Raw genomic sequence first — 23,570 nt, forward strand, 5'->3', positions numbered from 1 at the left:
TGTCCCAACATGCCCAGCTGTTGCCAGATGCATATTTTCAGGATGCTTTTGGTTGCAAGTCCCAGCACTGACACCTTTTTTCTGGAGGTTATAATTAGTAGCCAAGCTAGTCTTTTTTTTGTTGCAGTGACGGGGACTGGTTGTGGCCTAGAAAGTGTCTGTTGTGCGTGGCTGCAGCAGAGGGGGAAGTGTGTATATATAGTGCAGCACTTCAGTCCCCTCCATTTATTTTGGGAGCAGAAAGTGGTAATTTTGTGGTTTTTCTCCAGATTTCAGTGTCCGTTAACTTCACAGCCTTCCCATTATTCCTTTGTAGCGGGAGGGGACACCACCTGCATGAGAAAACATTTCTGCAGTGTCGTGGTATTAGCAAGGAGTTTACGGTTTTCTTTTTTTAGGTGATGTAACATGACAAAGTTTTCTGACTTCCACTATATTTTGGGAGTTTGCTTATCTCTAAACTCACCGCTGCGTGTAGATACACCAACAGGAAGAGCTCGGGTTATATAATGACCCACTAAAACAAATTTATCACCATTTTGTCCCATCAGTCATTCTGTGTATCTCAGAAAGATTTGAAATGGGGGCACTATACTGCGTGTTGACTCTTAGTGCAGTCGACTGTGTGCCAACTCATCTCCTGCCGTCCTTTACCTACTGAACTGCAAATGAAACATAACTGACAGTGAAGCTGGTCATAAAATCAAAGATGAAAAGTATTTGTGACCAACATCATCATCATAAGTGTTTTTTTTAATGCAAACAGAAGGAATATCAAGCTGTAGCCAACGGTGACGTCACACATTGGTTTGTGAACGCCCGTTTTGAAACATCTTGCTAGTTCGGAGCGGTTTAGAGCAGGAAGTGACCATAGTTGGACGAGCTGGGGGAGGAGGGAGTGGTGGATCTGACTGATCTGATTATAAACCTGACGATACTACGTCCCGCCCACTGATAGCTGTAACCCGACTGCACCACAGCCATGTCAATCAAACAGACACGGCCCGTAAAACACGGCTTTTTGAAGCTCATTCCCTAATTAATGATGGGATTATTTTGAGATGATACGCCAGAAAACTAATAAGAAGGAGCGACTTTAGCAAACAACACCGGGGTAGCGCGTGGAAAAAAATTCATTGAATTTGAATTTCATGAGAGAAGTTGAATGGGAGTCTATGGAGCCGGAGGCTTTTTGGAGACGACCCCTAGTGGCACTCGGTGGTATTACAGTTTAAGGCACTTCCGCATCGGCCTTGTTTTTAAGACAGGAAGCTACGAACACTTTTATATACAGTCAATGTAGTCGTCAAAAAAAAGCAGTGCTCTGCTGTTTGTTAATGGAGAACAACCTTTGCTGTGAGGTTAGCAGAAGCAATCTCCTTCCAAAATACTGTGCGGGCGCATATCTTTTGAAACCGAAGAGACCGTAAACAAATTTACTTTGTCTCCCCCCCAACACAGTTGGTAGAAGTTTTGTGAGGTTAAAGTGCTGCAGCGTGGCGGTCTGATTTGTTAGTGCTGAAGTAGTCGGGAGGTCAGAGCTGTTCAATGTCAAAGCAAGATGGCCGCACAGGAAGATAACCGGGAATACACACAATGAACAGAATATTTTGTGAATTAATGGCTACAGCTAACTCTCACACTCACAGCATAATGTTAATAGATATATTAGCACACGGGCAAGGACAGGACAAGGGCGCACATTTACATGCAGGCCAATACATACATTAGCAGTATCTGACCCGCGGGTCGTAGATTGAAAAGGCCGGCTGTAGGTGATTGGATATAAAATACTTTCCTTGTTTGAAAACTAACTTTAAGATAATTCTTGTAGGTGCTGCAATGTCTCTGTTTCTTGCTCTATGTCAGCATAACATTATTCAAGGATATTACTGAAAAAATACATTCTAGGCTTTTGTAAATCCGTTCAAAATCAGAAGATAAGAAGTGAAGTTGTGTAAGTGAATTTCTTTTTTTTTTTTTTTTTTTTTCTTCTTTCTCTCAAACTTTATCAATGTCAATTTCTTTCAATCATCAGTCGGGAACACTTCAAGTCGATCTCATTCATTGAGGACCATCAGCTCGGCTCAGGTCACTTTCTGATGCAAGCAGTAATGCTTGAGGTGCTGCCAGCATGTTTTATAATACAGTAACACTGATTGAAGACTACTGATGTAATGCAGAAATTTCAGGTTGCGGTTCAAAACGTCTTTCAGTGTGGTGGCTTGAAGCGCATATACGACTTGGTAATGTAGCTACAATGTTAAAGCACAGCGTCGAGCTTACTGAGGACCAAAAGGACATGAATAAGCTCCATACGTTCATCAGTGTGCTTCATTATAAAAAGTGGCGCAGGCACCACCTGCCTGTCTTTGTTTTTGGTTCCATCATTTGTTCCAGACCACACTGAGATTTCAGAACAAATTAAATTGCTGAATTTTCCAGCGGCCACTCGAGCGTCAACCATGAAAACGTGTAGTTTTGGCCTCTTTTTCCTGTCTGGCGTTCACACCGGTGTGCTTGCCGTAGCTTCGGGTCCTTCCTGTCGGCCCTGGCTTGAGCACACCTCGCCGGGCAGGTTTCCAGCGAATGAAAGGGATCTTGGGTTACTTTCTCCATCATGACACATATCGCCACAGGGAGACCGCAGTTGAGCACGTCTAAAGATTCGTTTAGAAAAAAGACCTGGGTCATCTTCTGTGGAGTAAATGGCCCTCTGGTTGTTTTCTCCGTGGGGGGTGGTGGATGTGCGTGTAAGTCTGAATAGTTTACCTTCACATGTGTGCAGCTTTACTGTCACTGACATCTCGGTGTTTTCTGAAATGTCTCTCTTTCCACGCCTCCCTAATCTTTCCTTTCCAACTTTCTTTACTGCTCCTCCTTTCTGCTCCCAAGCTCTTCTTCCCATTCTCCTCTTTTCCTCCCTCTCTGTTCTTTATCTCCTCCCTTTACACACCCTTTCTGTTCATCTTTTTCCCCCACGTCCTTTCTTTTTTTTTTTTTTTTACATTTAATCTGTCTCTATCTTCTTCACCTTGAACCTGGAATTCCCTCTCCATCTGTGCCACGTCCAGCTAAATCTCCTCATTGTTGTCACCCACTTAACTTTTGCCTCAACGCTCGTAATAAATGGACAACAAGTGGATGCGTTTATCCATTTGGGTGGATCCATTTATAGTATGGGTGGCCCCAATGGGAATCAAATCCTTAAATGGTGCAATGTCAGTGCTGGGCTGTACCAGTCGAGCCGCAGAGGGCTGTAACACAGAAACAACCCCCCTCATTTTCCACAGGCTGCCGACATCCAGAGGGAAAAAAAAAAAAAAAAAAAAATCACAGCGAGAGGATGAGCCCAGAAAAGGCAATAGGAAACTTGTGCTGTAATATCTGTCAGAGTGTTGTGACATGTTGGTGCTGGAACACCAGCGGCAATAAAGTCTTACTTTTGTTTAAGTGACTGGTGACTTTAAGTTAACTGATCTTGAAATTTCTGAAGTGTTGCTAGAAGTTGCCATGGTACTGCAGCACAGCTAAATTTTTGTGTGTGCAGTATCCAGCTGAATTTTTACACACTCAGTATTGGAAAGTTTCATCTGAGTTAGTGAACATTCCCACAGCACATGCCCGGTATTCCTATCCCTGGCTCCGGTAACCACCCTGTGGTGTTTTTCCTCTCAGGCTGATGTGGGAGCTCTGGCCTGTGAAGGCACTAAGACGCTGCCATAAAGTCATTTGTTCCTGGGATGGAGCTGCAAGCTTTTCTGCTGGCAGTAAAAGCAGGAGATTCATACAGCTGTCAGTGTCTGTTTCTCTGGTGGCCTCCTCCAGAGCATGCAACTGTTTCCAACATGGAGATGGGCTCGGGACATACGGCACACCGTATTATTTTTTAAAGCGGATTGTGCAGTCAGAACGGTTCATAGGGGCAAACAAAGTTCAATAAGTCCAATAACATTGTCCACGTTCATTAGCAAATGTGTCTGTCATCTCTCTAATTTAACGATGTCTTTTAACAACAAATAAGTCTTTTCCCAAACCAATATTATATTCATAGTATAGATGTCTACTGATGCACCTGAAACACATTTATATTTGTGACTTTTGTGCTGCACAATTCAAGGTGAATGATCATTACAAAAGTATGAGATTTATTGCATTATTCAAGTCGAGAAACTGAAAATTGCAGGGAGACTTTGTTTATGATTTGAAAGCAAATGTTCCTACATGCAACGCAAAAATACTTTTTTTAATATGTTATAGATGATCACTGCTTAGTACTTTATAAAAAAGCATACCCCTAGTTGATTGGTGTCCGTGGCAACCAATAAAAACATTGGGAGGTTTTGCTTTTCTTGAGGAGAGCACATTGTCTACCTCAGTCTCACTATTGTGTATTTTCCAGTCTTCGACCTGCAGCTCCGTAATCATACAAACATGTCCACCATAAAGAATAATGTTCCAGATCACGACATACTGTTGTTTCCCTGAATATTGTAGGTTGTGATTCACTAATTATATTAGCCTGTAATACAATCAGGGTTACCTGTGGGACTTGAATTGTGCGTCCTTACCTCGACATCCTGCCATCTTATCACAGTCATCGTGCCGTCACTATCAATCCTCGGCGGAGAAACAATGCAGCACCTGGTGCTTCCACCACCAACGGACAGTGAGGAAACGCAGCCGAGCTGGGTAACGTGGCCCGGCAGGCTCCTTTCATATTGGCTCTTTATCTGCAGATGGTATCGGGAGGCTGTGTTGACACAGAATTGTGTAAATCAACTTGTTTGCGATGTGGGTTGAGCAGGTTGATGTGCAGGCTCTGAGAATTCTTTGAAGTTCTAGGAAAACTTCCTGTACAGACAGCAGAAACCGGCGTCGCTCAGCCCCTCCGAGGCGGCTTTTCTCACATTGCTGTCTGCGTGTATGATCATTGCAGCTCTCTGAGCTGCAACACACTGGATGTGATCTATTGTTTTGTGAAACCCCGCCTCCCTCCTTTGGTGTTTGTGGTGTCTTAATATTTTTGGAAACATCCTGTTTGGTATTTAATGCCGTGGGGCACAGATTGTTTTAGTTTGAGGCCTTTGACCATTCCTGCCCTCTTATTAGTGTGACAGGGTCGGAAAGATGGACTGAAGCAGAAGGAAAAGAACAAGAGAGACACAGAGAGAGACACAGAGAGAGAGAGAGAGAGAGAGAGAGAGAGAGAGAGAGAGAGAGAGAGAGAGAGAGAGAGAGAGCTGGAAAAGGGGGCGTGGCCAACGGTCACATAGGAGCTCTTAGGAGGGTGAGAAATGTAGGAAAAGAGATGAGGGATGGAAAGAGAGGGAAATGGGTCGGGATGGCAGAGAAAGGAAAACATTGCTGAGGGAAATGTGAGGTTGTCTGTGGTGGAGTGGGGAGAGGTGGGGGCGGGGGGCGGAGCTCAGTGTAGACAGACAGCACTGGGAATTCTGGTGTCGTTGATGTGCAGCCTAGCATTAAATGCTCGGGGTCATGTTTACGTGCTATGTAAGTGATTCCCAGTTTTGCCTTGCATGGATTTCCGGTGCTTATCAATGATTTAAAGCCGTACCACCACCTCTGTGATAGCTGACATGCATCGCACATGGCTGAGAACATGTTGGGCTTCTGTTGGGCCCCGCCTCAACACCTGTGGGTATCCAACAGCTGTGCATATGTCACGTGAGCGAGCCAAACATGCAGAGGCCTTTTTTTTGGGGCTGGTTGTGCCTCCGATCACACATCTGTTGGGAGAACCTCTAGTTGTGACATAAAGGGGGCCAGGTGCTATTTCCATCTGTAATGTGGGTAATTTACTGGATGTTTTTAAGCTACTTGCAATCGAATTGCTGAAAGAGCTGTGTTTTTGAAATGCCTCTGGCGCTGAGTCGCTTTCCGTTTTTCAGGACGAGGTTATTAGAATCACACGGCTTTCATTTTTCCTTTGGTGACCTTGGTGTGCTATTTATTCAGCCCTCGCTTAATTGTATTTATTCTGCCTTTATTTACCCTGGAAGTACTTTGGTAATCACGCAGCTGTTATTTATAGGAGACCAAAGCTTTGTATTTTAAAAAAAAACCCAATAATGGCAGGATGAGTGTGGAGCCGTTTTTAATCTTGCTCTTTTTTCTTTTCTTTCTAAAAATAGAAATTGAGTACTTAATTCTTCAGCTGAATCACTTTAATTCAGTTTTCTTGAATGGTATAAACCCAGAACTCCATTACTCTGTGTGTCAGGAATGATGGGATGATGATCTCATTTCTCGGGCAGGAGTTGCTGTAGCAGGGAAATGATACAGGAGCTGCTGGGCCCAGCTTGAGTTGGCTTTGGGGTTTTCTGCTGACACAGTGGTGCTGAAATGTCACATACACAGACGTTTTGAATTGGACGGTAATGTAACAGACGGCCTGTCCTGCAACTTAATTTTCGGAAAATCCTGTGACCACTGCAAGCTGGTACATTTATTTGACCTCCACGAAAAAATAAACACGATGATGTCATCATTAAATGGCAAATCTTTCGAAAAAAGTCACTCCCAAGATTCTTAAATCAGAAGCAAATTCAGGCCTGAGTCGCGACCGGCCATTTACGACCCTGGCACAATAATTGTCCAAAGTTAGTCAGGCCTATCATTTGCTCCCTGTTTTATGACGCAGATTATTTCCTCTAAAGGTTTTATACCGTCTGAGAAACCTCCCGGCTGTCCTACGAGGTGGTGCGGTAGGTTCACCCCCACCAGGAGCCTCAGTAAGCCACATGGGAAGGTCCATCCACGGCTCTCTGCTCTCGGCCATTCTCCCTCTTCATGTCAGATCCTGGAAAGCCTCTAGCTCAACTTCTCAGTCTGCCCTCTCTCTCTCTCTCTCTCTCTCTCTCTCTCTCTCTCTCTCTCTCTCTCTCTCTCGCGCGAGCAGCATTTTTGTGTCCTTACCTCATCCGTTATGGCTTCCAGATGTCCCTGCGTCCCACTCTTGGAATTGGGGATGGGGTTGGATCGCTGCGCGGGTGTGAGGGTTGGACACTTACTGTAACTGGCTCAGTTGCTGACATACAGTGGTGTGAAAAAGTGTTTGCCCCCTTCCTGATTTCTTATTTTTTTTGCATGTCTGTTACACTTAAATGTTTCAGATCATCAAACAAATTTAAATATTAGTCAAAGATAACACAAGTAAACACAAAATGCAGTTTTTAAATGAAGGTTTTTATTATTAAGGGAGAAAAAAAAAATCCAAACCCACATGGTCCTGTGTGAAAAAGTGTTTGCTCCCTAAACCTAATAACTGGTTGGGCCACCCTTAGTAGCAACAACTGCAATCAAGCGTTTGCGATAACTTGCAATGAGTCTTTTCCAGCTGTGGAGGAATTTTGGCCGACTCATCTTTGCAGAGTTGTTGTAATTCAGCCACATTGGAGGGTTTTCCAGCACCAACCCCCTTTTAAGATCATGCCACAGCATCTCAATAGGATTCAGGTCAGGACTTTGACTCAGCCACTCCAAAGTCTTCATTTTGTTTTTCTTCAGCCATTCAAAGGTGGACTTGCTGGTGTGTTTTGGATCATTGTCTTGCTGCAGAACCCAAGGTGGCTTCAGCTTGAGGTCACGAACAGATGGCCGGACATTCTCCTTCAGGATTTTTTGGTAGACAGTAGAATTCATGGTTCTATTTATCACAGCAAGTCTTCCAGGTCCTGAAGCAGCAAAACAGCCCCAGTCCATCACACTACCACCATCACCATATTTTACTGTTGGTATGATGTTCTTTTTCTGAAATGCGGTGTTACTTTTACGCCAGATGTAATGGGACACACACCTTCCAAGAAGTTCAACTTTGGTCTCGTCAGTCCACAGAGTATTTTCCCAAAAGTCTTGGGGATCATCAAGATGTTTTCTGGCAAAAATGAGACGAGCCTTAATGTTCTTTTTGCTCAGCGGTGGTTTTTGTCTTGGAACTCTGCCATGCAGCCATTGTTGCCGAGTCTCTTTCTTATGGTGGAGTCATGAACACTGACCTTAACTGAGGCAAGTGAGGCCTGCAGTTCTTTGGATGTTGTTGTGGGGTCTTTTGTGACCTCTTGGATGAGTCGTCGCTGCGCTCTTGGGGTAATTTTGGTCAGCCGGCCACTCCTGGGAAGGTTCACCAGTGTTCCATGTTTTCTCCACTTGTGGATAATGGCTCTCACTGTGGTTCTCTGGAGTCCCAAAGCTTTAGAAATGGCTTTAGAACCTTTTCCAGACTGATAGATCTCAATTACTTTCTTTCTCATTTGTTCCTGGATTTCTTTGGATCTCGGCATGATGTCTAGCTTTTGAGGATCTTTTGGTCTACTTCACTTTGTCAGGCAGGTCCTATTTAAGTGATTTCTTGATTGAGAACAGGTGTGGCAGTAATCAGGCCTGGGTGTGGCTAGAGAAATTGAACTCAGGTGTGATAAACCACAGTTAAGTTATGTTTTAACAGGAGGGGGCAAACACTTTTTCACACAGAGCCATGTGGGTTTGGATTGTTTTTCTCCCTTAATAATAAAAACCTTCATTTAAAAACTGCATTTTGTGTTTACTTGTGTTAACTTTGGATAATACTTAAATTTGTTTCATGATCTGAAACATTTAAGTGTGACAGACATGCAAAAAAATTGGAAATCAGGAAGGGGGGCAAACACTTTTTCACACCACTGTATGTGATGCCTTTTCTGTCTCTGTCTCTCTCCTCTCTCACATTGTCTCAGTCCTACACAGTCTTTTTCTCCTCCAATCTGAACTTGACATGAACTTAAATTAATGTGAATTTATGTGAATTATGTGTCCGGCTAACTTTACGGCCTCAGTGTTTCCAGAATCGGCCGTTCTTTTTAGTGTCACAGCACTTGGTGTTCATAAAAGCACAACGGGACAAAAAGAATGATAGTTAACGTTCGTTTGAACGGACTGATGAGATATACCACCTAGAACAACTGAAAAAAGCTGAGAACTAGGCTGTAAGAGCGGCGTGCATTTTATGAGTAATTTGTATATTACCCTTGTCAATCAAACTTTTATATGCTTATATGATCCCCAAAAAACTCCTGAGCTCCTTACTCTTCCAGAGTCGATGTGGGTTTATACATTTATCGGAAAGCTGATGAGCGACGGACGTCTTGAAACGCTACAAATACTTCAAAAACAACGTGGGTGTGGATTGCCCTTTGGCCTCATTGTCTTTATGTCTTTGTCCACCTGGATCATCACTCTTTGTCTGCGGCCCTTTGCAGCTCCCTTCTTTATTTTTCCTCTCGGCCTTCCTCACTGACTCACTGTCTGTTAAAAAGCGCAAAATACACGGGCAACATGCAGATAGTTAGAGATGCATGACTCACAGGTAACGTTCACAAATTAAGTTGAAACCGCCCACAAGCAGTTCCTCTTTTACGATACAGTATACACGCATACAAACACACCAATGTCATGTGGGAATGATTAGACCTACACTTTTTTTGTAACAAAAATGGAGTCTGTGCTGTATGAGGACTCTGGATATTCAGGCATGAGCACAGTGCTACTCACGTCTACTTTAGAATTCAGGAAATGTGTTGTATGCGCCAGTGTTCGTTTGTTTTCCTGAAATAAGCCGTTTGTCTGTCGTTACCGGCTCATTTTGACTCGGCTCATGTCATTTCTTTTTTTCATTGGGAAATAGTTGTGGGTAGAACAGGGGTGGGCAAACTTTTTGGCTCAGGGGCCACATTGACTTTTAAAATTTGACAGACGGGCCGGGCCAGCACCAGATGCATACATATCAAACATAAACATAAAAAAAGGCATTACAGTGTTAATACTTACATTCACTTTTAGTGGGAACAGTGTTGTTGATCACCCTTCTTTGCCAGTGCATCGAAGTCTGGTGTTAGTTTTGTTGTGGCAATTCTCAGAACAGATCTGAGGTGTTCATCACTCAACTGGGATCTGTGAGGTGCTTTGTTGGTGTTCATCACACTAAAAGTCTGTTCACACACGTACGTAGAGCCAAACAACACTAGCATCTTCTGTGCCATCTTCTGGATGTTTGGAAATTTGGCTGCGTTTAATGAAGCATAAAACTCATCCAGTTTAAGAGAGTTGAACTTCTCCTTTAAGACAGGGTCACATTGGAGATCAATCAGCTCCAACTGCAACTCCTGTGGCGCCGTTTCAGGGTCTCGTGTGAAGGGACATGAGACCAGCTGAAGTGACTTGTCAATTTTTCCAAAATCAGAGAACCGATGGCAGAATCCTCCGTGCAGGTCGTCCAGTGATTTCCTGTATTTCTTCACATGTCAAGGGGCCTCTTTCAGCGTAGCCAGCATGGGGAAATGAGCGAATGACTTGTTTGACATTTGCTTTGAGAATAAAGCTAGCTTGGTTTTGAAGGCTCTGACATTTGTGTACATTTCATGGACAAACTGGTCTTTCCCTTGTAGCTTCACGTTCAGCTCATTCATGTGAGTCAGTATGTCCACAGCAAAAGATAAATCACAAAGACGATCTGTGTCACTCAGCTCAGGAAAATCGTCAGCTTTCTCAAGTTGCTCCAAAAATGAGATAATCTCCTGTTTGAGCTCCCAACACTCGTTGACGTACTTTCCCCAAACTTAACCAGCGGACATTGGAGTGGTAAAGCAAGTCCTGGTGATCAGCGTCATTTTCTTCAAGAAACTTAATAAACTGGCGATGGTGAAGTCCCCTCGCTCCAATAAAGTTAACCACTTTTATGACTGGCTTCACTACGTGGTCGAGCTGCAGGACGGATTTACACAGTGCTACCCGGTAGAACCAGGTACTATTTTCACAGCCGACCACTGATTGATCAAAAATAATCAATACGATCGTTGCATCACTGCATGCACGGCAAAGGACATCCTGCACAAACCCACCATTGTTAACTAGCCAAGCTACTGAAGCTGCCACAATTTTTTCATTGTTTTACTGAATGGACTAATCAGTTAATGTCAACCAACAGAGCCACGCTGTGGTCGAGGAGCTGCAGATATTACTCTGGTTAGTCTCTTGGTCGAACGAATGACGACGTTGCATTTAAGGGGTACGAAATCCAGAGAAGGACCTGGTACCAAAGAGAGGCGAGTCTGATGGAGGAGATCCAGCACTGCCAGTGGAAAAGGGGCTACTTGGACTGCAGTGTTGGGTGTGCAACTCCGTTTGTTAGATCCGCTACTCATTGATTTAGTTACTTACCAAACAATATTCTAGTTACACCCGGCACTGAGTCACACACACAAACTATGCATGTGTATAATAGAGATTTTAATACTTGTTGCACTTGCAACACACACATGCACTCCCAGATTTCACATGAACACACCCTGCAGACGGCATGGCAGAGGCCCAGGCTGAGGCCTGTTATGTGCAGCAGTTGCTGAATTTCACACAAAATGGCTCTGACTTTTCTCGGCGGTATGGAGCGAGATGGGCCTGATAAGCAATCAGTATTTTGGGCTAAACCAGTCTGGCTATGCGGATTAGTTGGCGTCACTTATGTTTTTCCAGTTTCACTACATCCTAAGGTCTTCTACTGAACATGTGTGTGCGGTTTGTACAGGCTACAAGAGTGTGTGTGTGTGTATCCTCCGGTACACGTGTGTATGCATTCATCCTTTGTCTGTGGGTCGATGTCTTCCTCACGAAGCACATTTCCTGAGACTGACATGTCATCCTTTTCCAATCTTGGCTCTCTTACCCTACACATTACAAAACTGTGTGGAAACAAAGAGCTCCAGTCATGCTCAAGCTTGGATAGTCACCTTCCCAAGTGTTGCCACGGGTTTCTACCACACCTTGTCATAGCAACGGTTGCTATGTTTAGGTCTACCTGTATGTTTTGCTAGCGAGTTAAGATGTATGACCAAACTGGATGGTATTTTTATTCTCTGCTGGAGCAAGGTGATGCAGCATGTTGTTATAAATCCATCCCAGCTACAGATATGCAGACACATTGAACTCTGGGTAAAATCTGGGGCGTTTTATACATGTTGACCCCGCATACCGACACATGTACCCAGTATTTCCAAAGCACAGTCACGTACAAACAATTGAATACCATTAATAAATTATAGGCCAGAATAACAAGTTAATAGCTGCTCTGTGCTTCAGTAAACACCTGCTGTTGAAGCGATGACCTATGAAAGACAAGTCCTTTCTTTAATCTCTTTGGTTGTGGTATTTCTACCAAAGCCAGAGCAAGACATGGTCACCAATTATATGTCAGATGTAGGGAAGTAGGCCTCGTTGTGTGTGTGTGTGTGTGTGTGTGTGCGTGCGTGCGTGCGTGCGTGCGTGCGTGCGTGTGTGTGCGCGCGCGCACTTATTTGCATGTGTCTATGTTTGTATGTGTGCTTTGTTGTGGACGGGGCCTGTGGGCTCCTGGCTCAGAGATGAAAGACAGTTCTCATGTGGCTGGTTTAGTGGAGCTCCTGAGTCAGCGTACAGCTACTAATCAGTGTTTTCTCCCTCTCGGCAGTGAGCCTGCCTCCGTTTCCCCCTCCAAAAATGCTTCGGCCCGCCACCCCGCCAGCTCCGACTTCTAGAATCAAGAATTAAAGCAGAAGTGAATAGTTCCAAGTTACCGGCGACCAAGTCTACCTTGTCAGATCCGTTTAGATGAAGTAGACGTGTTGCGGCAGCCCGGCGGAGGACAGCCAGGCCCGGAGAGACGGCCGAGCTGTCCACACAACGCCGGCCTTTGTTGTTGAAGACTTTCAGTACAAACACTTTCCAATCAGGATTGACAACTGAATGTGATGCAGCAGCAGTGTCCAGGGCTGTGTCTCTAAAAATACCAGTGGTCCACATCGGATATTTGAACTCTTCAGGACACATGACACCGCTGTGTGTTGTGTAGTTTGTGTGAACAGGGCTGAATAAATGGAGCCCTCATCTTGAGATAACAGCATTTATTGAAATGGGTGAGGCTGTTGATAAGAGCTAACTATAGACTTGTAATTCTTTGTCATCATATATGAAGAATATTGACAATATTGTAACTAATAAAATATAAAAAACTATATTTGTTATGCTCACTATAAAAAAAAAAACAATAAAGAACAGAAAACGTGAGCAATATCAAAAAGTACTGATGTTATAAATGTTTGTTCCTCCTACTTTAAATTTACATGATAAATCAGATAGATTTAATCTTTTGGCTAATGCTTTATTATTCCACCCTAATTGGAGACCATTGATACATGAATCTACATGAATCCGAAGGGACTGAATTGCTGGATATTATCTTTATCCTGGCAAACATGCCATGTCAGGTCAGAGATGCTGGCTAACATGGAGTCATCTGGCACAGATGCTGTAGAAAAGTATGTTATGAGTGGTGCCAAGTGTGATTACCATAAGCCGTGTGCCAAATTGTGGTAAATTTGACTAGTTTGTGAAGACTTCGTCAGCCAACCACAACAGTGATTGACACACAGTCAGCCCGTGTTGGGTGACGGTATGAAAGAAACGAAGCTCTGAACAGAAGCCGGCGGCAACCAGTGGAGTCAGATGGCAGCTGAGTCTGGTTCTGTTGGAGGTTTCTTCCTTTTTTTTTTTTAAGGAGAGTTTTTTCTCTGCGCTGTCGCCAAATCTGGCTCCCGTGAGAACTTTTGAATTGGTGGGTTTCTCTCTTTAATATTGTAAAGTCTTGACCCTGCTGAGATGATTTTGTGACGTTGGCACTCTATAAATAAAACTCAACTCAACGGAAATATCCAGTAGTTTGTAGGAAAGTTGAATTGTGATAAAACGTAGGATAGTCTGGAAATAAGCTGACTCCGGTCACTGGTAACAGCAGTCCTCAGGAATACAAATGTATTTTGGCATCATTCTCGTAGTTTTGGAAATATTTCCAGCCATATATAGTTGTTGTGGTTGCAGATTTGCATATCATAGAGGATTGGCCTATTGGCCTTTGGCGTATGTCTCCACTCTGAGGGTGCACTTCTAGTTTTAGATGAAGTTGGTTTGTGGTTGACATTTTGCAGTGAACCCGCCGTCTGTACTACAGACTTCAGTGCCGTTTGGATGTGGTATGTTGTCTCCAGCAATGAATCATGGGTATTTGCAAGTCAGCATGCCGTGTATTGTTCTCAATTCTTGAAATTGTCCTGTCAGGAAGTTAGATAACGGAGGAAAAAAAAGTGAAGCATTGAGGGCACATGAACTCGTTGTGAGGAAGAACCCTTGAACCGTGTTACAGCCTTGATTGTCATCATTTCTCAGACTTGTGTGATGTCCTGGTCATTTGCCTGAAGCTGGCTCACCACCACAATATAACACGGTTGATCAAGCATGAGACATAACTTCAGTGTTTCTGGTCTGCTTGCTCTGTAACTTGGCCAGCAGTAAAAATTAACAATATGATTAAGCATTCCCCCCCCATGTTAGGTGTTTTCCCAGCTTCACACAGTGTCAGGGATGAGTTGCCGGCATGTGTTTTTAGTCTGTAGAAAAGGTGTGCCGAAACACGGCACACCAGTCTGACGCTTCCCTTCACCTGCGGTCACAGCCGCCCAGCTGTCGGCGGAGTCTGGAGGGAGCGAGAGGAAAACTGAGAGCGAGAGACGGTTGAGCTATGGGTGACCTGTTTGTTTTATTTCACCAGGCATTTCCCTGTTTCACACTGGGAGAATGTCCTTCCCCTCGACACTGGAGGCTCTGTACAGTCACGGCAACCAGATGAGTGTAGCGTGATGTTTGGTCAGAGAGGGAGCACAGACAGGCGAGGGTGTCGGCGCGGCCGCTGATCAGCTCGCTCTTTCCGACGCAAACAAATTATGTAGCAGCCAAAATAAAATAAAAAACAGATGTTTGCGTAGTGGATGGAGATTTTGTCTTTTGTTACCAGAAGAGCTTCTGTGTGTAAAAACCAACCACTGAGATGTATTTGTATGTGAATGCTTGCTTTTCTGTATGCTAATAATGCTAAAGTGGGCTAAAGCTGCTGTTAAAAACCAGTAAAGAACTGTTTAATAGACGGGCAGCAAAAACTTCCTATGATAGAAATTAAGTTCTATCTCTATGTTTTCCGAAAATCAGTGTATCCTTGTAACCAATATGCTGACCTTGGTGAACTTGCATCAGATCCAGGTTATCCTTGGCATGCTGGGATCATGTAAACCAGGAAGTGGTTGAATAGCTTTCCACAAATGAGGGAAATGCTGACTTTGTCAGCCATAGATGGAATCTGTGTAGCTTTGTGAGAGAACGTTGGCGACCCTTGCAAATCCCTCCCAAGTCCTGTTTTTCACCAGGAACTATAACTTTAGGTGCAACAATAGCTGGCTTTATCATTCAGCCTGCGTGTGTCCGGTGTCATTTGCTCTAAAAAGGACAAGGTGGTCACTTACACTTTGATAAAGTCCATTTAGAAACATGGCGCCCGGGATACGGGACTGTTGTGGTTGTGTGTGTTGCCACATGACTAACGCAACTATGTTTCCATAAACGTGTTTTTTTTTTTGGGCTCATACAAAATGTTTAGACTCTGCAACCAAATCCACTGAAGGATATCAGTAATTTGGCAGATAAATGGAAAATGCAAATGGTAGTCTGGGTTTACTCCAGCAGATTGGTTGCCACAGGTGATAATCACTGACTGCCATCTCTTGACTGATCACAGCTGTTGATAAGACAAATAACAAAAAATAACCTCGACTACAAGCAGACCCTGTTGTTTAAACAAATATCCAGCTGGTGATTATGAAAGTAACTAAAGTCTGACCTGCAGTAAAACTGTTTTTCTTTCTCACACATCTTGTAAATGATTCGGCTGCATGTCTCTACTTTTTTTTTTCACAAGGTTTTTTTTTATTTTACCAGACAATGTGCTGTTCCTATTAATAACTATGAAGCACACTATTAGATCAATCAATCAATTACCAGCTGATTTGAATGGGACAGATCCACCTACCTCATTATCAGTGCAACTGCTAGATGATTTTAAGCAGTCAATTCACCCCTGAACTACGAGGCCTTCACTGTGTGAAGTGGCTCGTTTTCCTGAAGGTGAATAAGCCTAATATTCTTATCATTATTATTTGATTAAAAAAAAAGTATAATTCCCTCAGACATTAGTGTTACTTTCAAGCAAAGGTCCTTAACTATAAAGAGCTGTGGGAAGCTGTGATAGTCATGACAATAGAAGTCCAGATTTAGTCTTGCCTGGGTGTACTTACTACTTTTCTGTGCTCTACATATCTGTTTCTCTGACTCATTCAGTAGATCCCACTCACACCTTCCACTTTTATCAAATGCCGCATGACAAAAATGTGTGATAATATATCCTGGCTTTTGTGTTTATATTGTCATGGAAACAATCTGCCCTCTTTGCTTCAAATTGATTACATTTCACTTCTGGCAGATCTGAATTAACTCCCATCTTCTTTCTCTTTGCAGCCAAACCCTTCACTTCCAAAGTGAAGCAGATGCGCCTGCACAAGGAAGACTTTGAGATCCTCAAGGTGATCGGACGAGGAGCCTTCGGAGAGGTAACGCACCTTCTGTTTCTTCCACTCCACTGTGCAGCAGTCCATTGCCGTGCATGCTGAGAGCCAGTTGTTGTAATCTCTTTCTCCTACATGCGCTATCTGCAGTGTACGCCTTTTGTCCACTTGTCCCTTTTTGACAGGGACACATGTCAAAATGTAGAACTTCTTCCCCGAGGCAGAGATTTTACAATGTGCTCCCGGGACAATAGCAGCCACTGAAAGGCTCTTCTACCCTTATACCTTAATACCTGATTTATAAAAGGCAAGAGTGTTGTTGCCTTTGATAGCGGATTACTTTCTGCTGCATTCCAGCAGCAGTGCGTCGTATTGGTCTGCCACATGAGCATGACTCTACTTGCAGCTCGAACAAAACTTTTAAAATGTTCTTTCACACTTAACCCGTGAACAGAAAACGAATTCAAAACTATCCGATGTGGCTTTTAAATGTTTTTCTTTGTTTAGCTTTTCCATTTATGTGTGCCTGTGGGGAACCTGAAACACATTTGTCACTGGGTTTCAGGTAATGATGTCAAAGCTGGGGAATGTTGGAGGGACAGGTATTGTGGTCCTCAGCCAAGAGTCTTGCGTAATATCCTGCAAAAACCTCTTATCTTCAAGCTGACAGTTTTTACCATTAAGCTTTTTGGCAGTGCCGCTGTCATACATGTTTTAAAATGTGGCGTGTCAGCGTCGATTTGATCATCTCGAGCCGTGATACGCGGTGCAAAACATTTAATCTTTTCAATTATAATCCCAGATTTGACAAACATGTCAGTGAATCACACTTCGAAGTGGAACAAGACTAAGAGAAATGAAGAGAGTGTTAGATTGATGGATGAGGACGTGGGCCCACCTGCCAGCATGGAGCTGCAGCTCCGACACAAAATACTAACATGCTCAGTTGAGCCGAGGCGGGGAGTGCTGGTATGTGCATATGCGAGTCATGTGACTGTGTGCTTGTGTTCAGCCATGTGGTGTGAACCATGAGCGGTGGTAACTTTTCCGGTGTGCTATCACGCAGCCAGCTGTGCTCGTGCGACTTTTGCATGGCAGAAGAATTGAATTAGCCGGCGAGACATCCCGACGGTCCCGCGGAGCTGCTGTTGAAGCCGCTCACAGAAACACGACGAGTTCAGCTTGTTGTGGTTTAGGATGGAACCATGAAAACATAGTGAACAGAAAATGAAAAAGAACTTCGATTGAAGGAGGTGTTTCTGAACAAAGCAAGATGACATGTTGGCTCAGTGGTTGAAATAGTTTCCAACAGCTTTGTTAACTGTCCAAGATTGCATCATTCGCATTTGGCCTCGACGGGCAGATTCAGTTTTTTTTGCACGATTACAATTAATTTCCTTTGTTTTCATCATCGTTCTTGTTCCTTTGCTAATTTTAAATATTAATCAAGTTGATGCAGGATTTGCTTTTTAACGTGTATATGACTATGTGAACAGGAGCTGTAAAGACACATATTTTATCATGTGACTTATCTTCATGAGCTCCTCCTTGTGGCTCCATTAGATAAAGAGAAATGAAAAGGTTATTAAATATACAGACATAAGCCCCCAGCACTGCCCTTACAAGTTTGTGAACACTGCTACCTTTAGGCACCTGAGAGTATTTTCCAGTTTTTCTTTATGGCAGGTACAAACTAGGTTAGGAGGTATTATATTTTAGATGCACGACTGCCATAACCGTCATCTGACTGAATGTCTGACAGAGTGAACACACAAACTGCATTTTGAATCGGCCTCACGAGGATGTGTGTATGATTTTCTTGTTGTCACTCGTGCAGATCTTGCAGAGAAAATAAATAAATAAATAAATAAAAAAAAAAATTCCCCTCAGGGATTAATAAAGATTAAAAAAAAAAAAAAAAAAAAAAAAAATTCCCCTACCTACCTACCTACCTTTTGAGAGAACTGAGAACAGAGAGCCGGGAGATGAGATGTTGGTAGCAGACAGAGACCGACTCAAGATGGGCAAACGCAGACACAGGAAAACAAGTAAAGTAAAAAAAATACTTGAGAGTCAGAGAGGGAGTCGAGAGATGGCTTGAGCCCCGGCTGTTTTGATTTCATCCTCCCGTTGTCAGCGGAGGAACGGTGCGGCTGCGTGCCGCTGGCGGAGCTCGTCGGATGAAACGGACCGGCCATGCAGAACGCTCCTGTTCGGACTCGGGTGCTTCTTTGTCGACACCAACGGGTCGGACGGTGCTCAGACCGCTGTGGTTACTATTAAGACCAACGGTGCCGACGTGACAGGTTTTGCCTCCAATAGCTGACTTTGCTGAAGATGTCTGGCGTCGCGGCGACCGTTTCTTCGGAGTCGTCGGCCATCAATCAGCATTACGCATTTTGGAACCGCCCGTTGAATTCGGTCCCTTGGCGGCGGCCACATTCTCGTAATTGTGGTTGTTATGTGTCGGTCAGTTCTGCAGCCACTTTGGTGTATTTTCAGCCTTAAAAAAATATTTGGTCTGTGGAATAATTAGATTAACTGCTGTGGTTTGTTTCATGCCTGTTCCTAACTGATAAGACCAATTTTGAAGTCAAGTTTACTCTTTCTGCTTGCAAATCATCTTCAGTTGCTGCACAAAGTAGAAAACACATTAGTATCTGCGAACGTGCACAGGAATCGGGTGTTGCTGGGGACATCTCATCGACACCAGGTCTGACGGGGAGGAACGAGATGAAGGAAGGAACTGGAGAGATGGAGAAAAAGACAAAAACAACCAGGCATTGCCAAGATCAGTGGTCTCCTCCTGTCCTCCTGTCCTCCTCTCTGGTTCCTCCTCTCACTGGGGGAAATCCAAACACTGCAGGAATGTTATCATTGTATTGCATTAGCAGCATTCCCCCGGATCATTTAATAGACTACAGACCCCTCGGTTGCACGGGGCGACTGTGTTTGTTTCACCACTCGTCAGTGTGTCGGTGTACACTTAGAAATCCCTCTCTGTCTGTTTACACGTGAGCATTGTTAAGATTCCTTTTATTTCTATGTGGAATAAAAAAAAATAATAATAATTAAAAAAAATCGAAATCTTTAACTTGGTCAAAGAGGCTGAAGTTAAATATTTTTTTCTTTTCTTTGTAGGTCAGTATATTGGAGAAAAATGAAAAGGTTTGCATGAACGTGCTCTTTGGCCGTCAGCTCACAGTGCTTTGTCACTGCAGCTGCTGCAGCTCCTTTTTTGGCAAAATGTAAAGCCAGAGCTGAGGAAGTTTGTCAGGGCAATGTTCAGCAATTATCAGTCAACGGGAAAGTTGGCAGTTGTTATTCTGTTGGGATGGTACTAGAAGAGTGTGAGCAACAGTGTGAAATGAAAAGCTGAGCCCGGTGTTATACGACACGCAACATACGGTGTTGGATGTAGAAATTGTAACTATGAATGTACCACTGCGTTACTGAGATCTCCAGTGTTTACTCAGTACTTAAAGTCCACTCCAGGGCTCGTTGGTGTGGGTTAGTTTGGGACCTTGTAATGGAAGCAGATGTTAAGATGATGATGGTAAAACAATAATTAATCCATCTGTTTCAAGTTGAACTATTCTGTTAATCTTGGTTATATTAGGCCTTTAAGTGTGGCATCTAATGAATGTATAGGTGTTTGTGCACGAATAGGAAACACGAGATACACTAAGTGTCTGATGGGAATTATTTATGTGTAGGTTCATTATCTGAAATAGTAAAAGCATACAGCTGGGAGAAGTTTATCTTTGAAGGTTTGTTCAAAGTTGTTTTCGTAATTAGTGACGCACAAACTTTTTTTTTTTTCATACATCTTGTTTGTGATGTTAATAGTGAATACAACATTGTTAATCAGTGAATTCAATCCAAACATGTCAACACATCTGTCCTCTCACTATTGATTTGTGGCCATTTACAAACGGTTTGTACACCGTAATGAGCCGACTCCTCACAGACTAATAGAAAACTACTCAAATTGAAGAGTCCAGCTGTGGACGAGTGTGTGTCTGAAGAGTGTGTGTCTGAAGAGTGCGTGTTTGAAGAGTGTGAGTGTGGCTTCATGTGGTGTGTGTCCGCTGGCCTTTTAGGTCAACACTAAAGCTGTCTAGTGGTCACTTCCTGTTTCTTCCCTTCTCCCACACTTGGCTCTACTCTGCTGGTTCTTCTTTCCTACCTTCCATCCTTCTACTCCACTTCTCCTTCCTTGTCCTTTCTCATTCATCATTTCCTTTTTTTTAATTTTTTTATTGTTGTTCCCACTAACCTCTTCCTGTTTCTGTATCCAGTCCTTCGTTCCTGCACTTCTCTGTCTTTTCCCCACTTATCAATGTGCCACCATTTTACTAGATTCCTGATCGGCTGCTCTTTTAATTCTTTGAATTTACTGTCTGCGCTGACTTTTTGCAGCCTCGTGAGGATTTTAAATGATTATTTAAGGAGTATTTTACAGATATATGAACTATTTTCACATTCATTTTTCTGACCAGTCCAAATTTTCTTTTCTTTTTGCAGGTTGCGGTGGTAAAAGTGAGAAACACTGACAAAGTATTCGCAATGAAGATCCTCAACAAGTGGGAGATGCTGAAGCGAGCGGAGGTGAGTAGTACTCACTGGCTTTTAAAAAGTGCCTGCTGTGAAGAGAAACCAGGAGCCTTATTAATCCGGCCTCAAATTGGACCCGCTACTGATGGATTGTTGCAGAATATGTCGCTGCACGAGCTGCCGACGCATGTTTTTCTCATCGACCTCCTTCTGACAGTCTGACATTCCTGTTGGTCCCCTGGGTCTTCAATCTTCATGCCTCATACGTCTCAAGCCAAAACTGGTCCCTGGAGTGAGTGAGTGAGTGAGTGTGTGTGTGTGTGTGTGTGTGTGTGTGTGTGTGTGTGTGTGTGTGTGTGTGTGTGTGTGTGTGTGTGTGTGTGTGTGTGTGTGTGTGTGTGTGTGTGTGTGTACAAACGCTTGGACATGGGAAACAATGTAGAGCAGCAGATGTACAGTAGACGGTGCTCACTGAGCGTTGAGATGTCGTCGTAATCATTGTTTGATTTTTTTCCCCCTCTTATTTCTGAACCAAAGAGTTGGAATAGACTGAGCAGTTTTATTTTCTGCTTTGGTCAGCGCGGACTGACAAAGCAGTGAGAGTGCGTTTGAGGCGTTGCCACATTTTTTCTGTGTATATGCTTCGCAAAACATCCTGCTGCTCAGCAGGGAATATGGTCTCATTTAGACTTAATTTGGTTTTGGTTTCAGTTTGTTAGGTTTTGAGGATCCACAGCTGCAAATAATGATGCTTTATTTTTCTGATTGACCTGCTGTCAAATTTATATTCCAGTTTTCATGTCCAGGCTGTTTATTATATAAATACACTCTTGTTAAAAACCCTTTCAGAGTCCAATGAAGGTTTTACTGTAGATGGTTCAGAAACCAGGCTGCTTTAGAAAAAATTGTAATGGAAACCGTGTTTCCTGTTTACATTATATTTAATGTGGCAGGTCTCCTCATGATTTATAGCTTGCATTGCATTCTAAATAACAGTTTACATCCACAAAAGACTACAAAGTGCGTGTGACATCAGATAGCACAAGTCTGTCACTAATTAGTACACTACAGCCTTTTATAATCACAATCTTCTGATGCACCTAAACATTAAATGGCTTATGAGATCGCCTCCACCTGCTGTGGGGGACTGTTTGAACAAATTACAGTAATTTGTTGAGAAATTACCAATATTTATTAAAGGAGGTGCAGTGAAAAAGTCTGGGTACAACATGTGATGGTGCACCTCTGTCTGTCTGTCTGTCTGTCTGTCTGTCTGTCTGTCTGTCTGTCTGTCTGTCTGTCTGTCTGTCTGTCCGTCCGTCCGTTGAATTGCCAAATGAAACCTCTTCCCCCACACCTTTCTGATGTCAGACAGTGGTGTCTGTATCACTCGCTATCTGTAAAGATCCTTGCGCCATGACACTAGATTATTCCGAGCTCTAAGTGGGCACTTCTGTAGGACTGTGACCTTTGACCTCTTATTTTTCACCAGCAGGTGTGATTTTTCAGTTGTGTTAAGTATGAAGTTCATTGTGTCTTACTTCAGACGGCGTGTTTTCGAGAGGAGCGAGATGTGTTGGTGAATGGGAACTGCCAGTGGATCACCACGCTGCACTACGCCTTCCAGGATGACAATAACCTGGTACGATCAGATGCTCTTCTTTCTTTCATGCTCTCAACTTTCTAATAAACCTTTTTTTTTTTTTGCTGTTAGTAGCTGCCTAGCTCCACTTGCCACGTTCACAGTCTCACCCTACAGTTCATTTGTACAACACAGCGCAACCTCTACGTGAAGGCTGGTAAACTGCCAGACTCACCAGCTCGTTTACTTCCTACTACAAAACACAGCAGGATTTAAAAATGTAGGAAACTGGGCAGAAGAACGCTACAGGGCCAAAAACATAGACATAAAAGACCAAAAGAGTGACTTTGAGGCTCGCTGATTGGTTGTGAGCCAAGCGGTTTCTCACTTTCATTGGCTGCTGAAGGCAATCGCTCTGATTCAACCTGACAGTTTGTCCTCTCTCCATGACCCTGAGTTCAAATGCCAGAACTACTAGTCATTCCGTTTCCCACATTCTCACAACAAATGCTTTCCCCTGGACTCTCCCCGAGGCTTTAAAGACATACACCACGGCCCCTCCAGCTGTTTTTTTTTTTTTTTTTTTTTTTTTTTAAGGAAAATCCTTTTAGTTAAACCGTTTAGGTGATTTCTCTGCCTGTTGTAATGATACTGTGAGAAAAAAGGGAGAGGAGAGATGGAGGAGGGTCGGGGTGGTGGGGGGGAACGAGGGCTGGTACATATTTTAGACTTTCTTGTTTTGCTTTCTACATAAATTCTCTCACTGTTTCTCAAAAGACCTTTTTTGTGTGTGACTAAAACGTTTTCTTATTTGGTCGTGCATGTTTGGTCCCTAATGATCTCTTTCATTAACTCTACTCTTCCTCACGTTGTCTCTCTAGTACCTGGTGATGGACTACTATGTTGGTGGCGACCTGCTGACTCTGCTCAGCAAGTTTGAGGACCGGCTGCCGGAGGAGATG

At 43.4% G+C, this 23,570-nt stretch overlaps 1 protein-coding gene across 7 annotated transcripts in view; it reads left to right on the plus strand.

The window, feature by feature from the left end:
* Positions 1-23,570, plus strand: part of cdc42bpab (CDC42 binding protein kinase alpha (DMPK-like) b) — a 74,635-nt gene that overhangs the window by 14,490 nt on the left and 36,575 nt on the right. For all 7 annotated transcript variants that reach the window (XM_069703119.1, XM_069703122.1, XM_069703120.1 and 4 more), the window contains exons 2-5: positions 16,423-16,514; positions 20,997-21,080; positions 22,573-22,668; positions 23,490-23,570. The exon at positions 23,490-23,570 is cut by the window's right edge and continues 68 nt beyond it. In XM_069703119.1, coding sequence (XP_069559220.1) covers positions 16,423-16,514; positions 20,997-21,080; positions 22,573-22,668; positions 23,490-23,570 — 353 coding nt within the window. The remainder of the gene's footprint in view (positions 1-16,422; positions 16,515-20,996; positions 21,081-22,572; positions 22,669-23,489) is intronic.

Source organism: Brachyistius frenatus, unplaced genomic scaffold (genome assembly GCF_029030835.1).
Source record: "Brachyistius frenatus isolate BFR_SWC_R1_liver_20210118 unplaced genomic scaffold, ASM2903083v1 Contig_44, whole genome shotgun sequence".
Taxonomy (NCBI): Eukaryota; Metazoa; Chordata; class Actinopteri; family Embiotocidae; genus Brachyistius; species Brachyistius frenatus.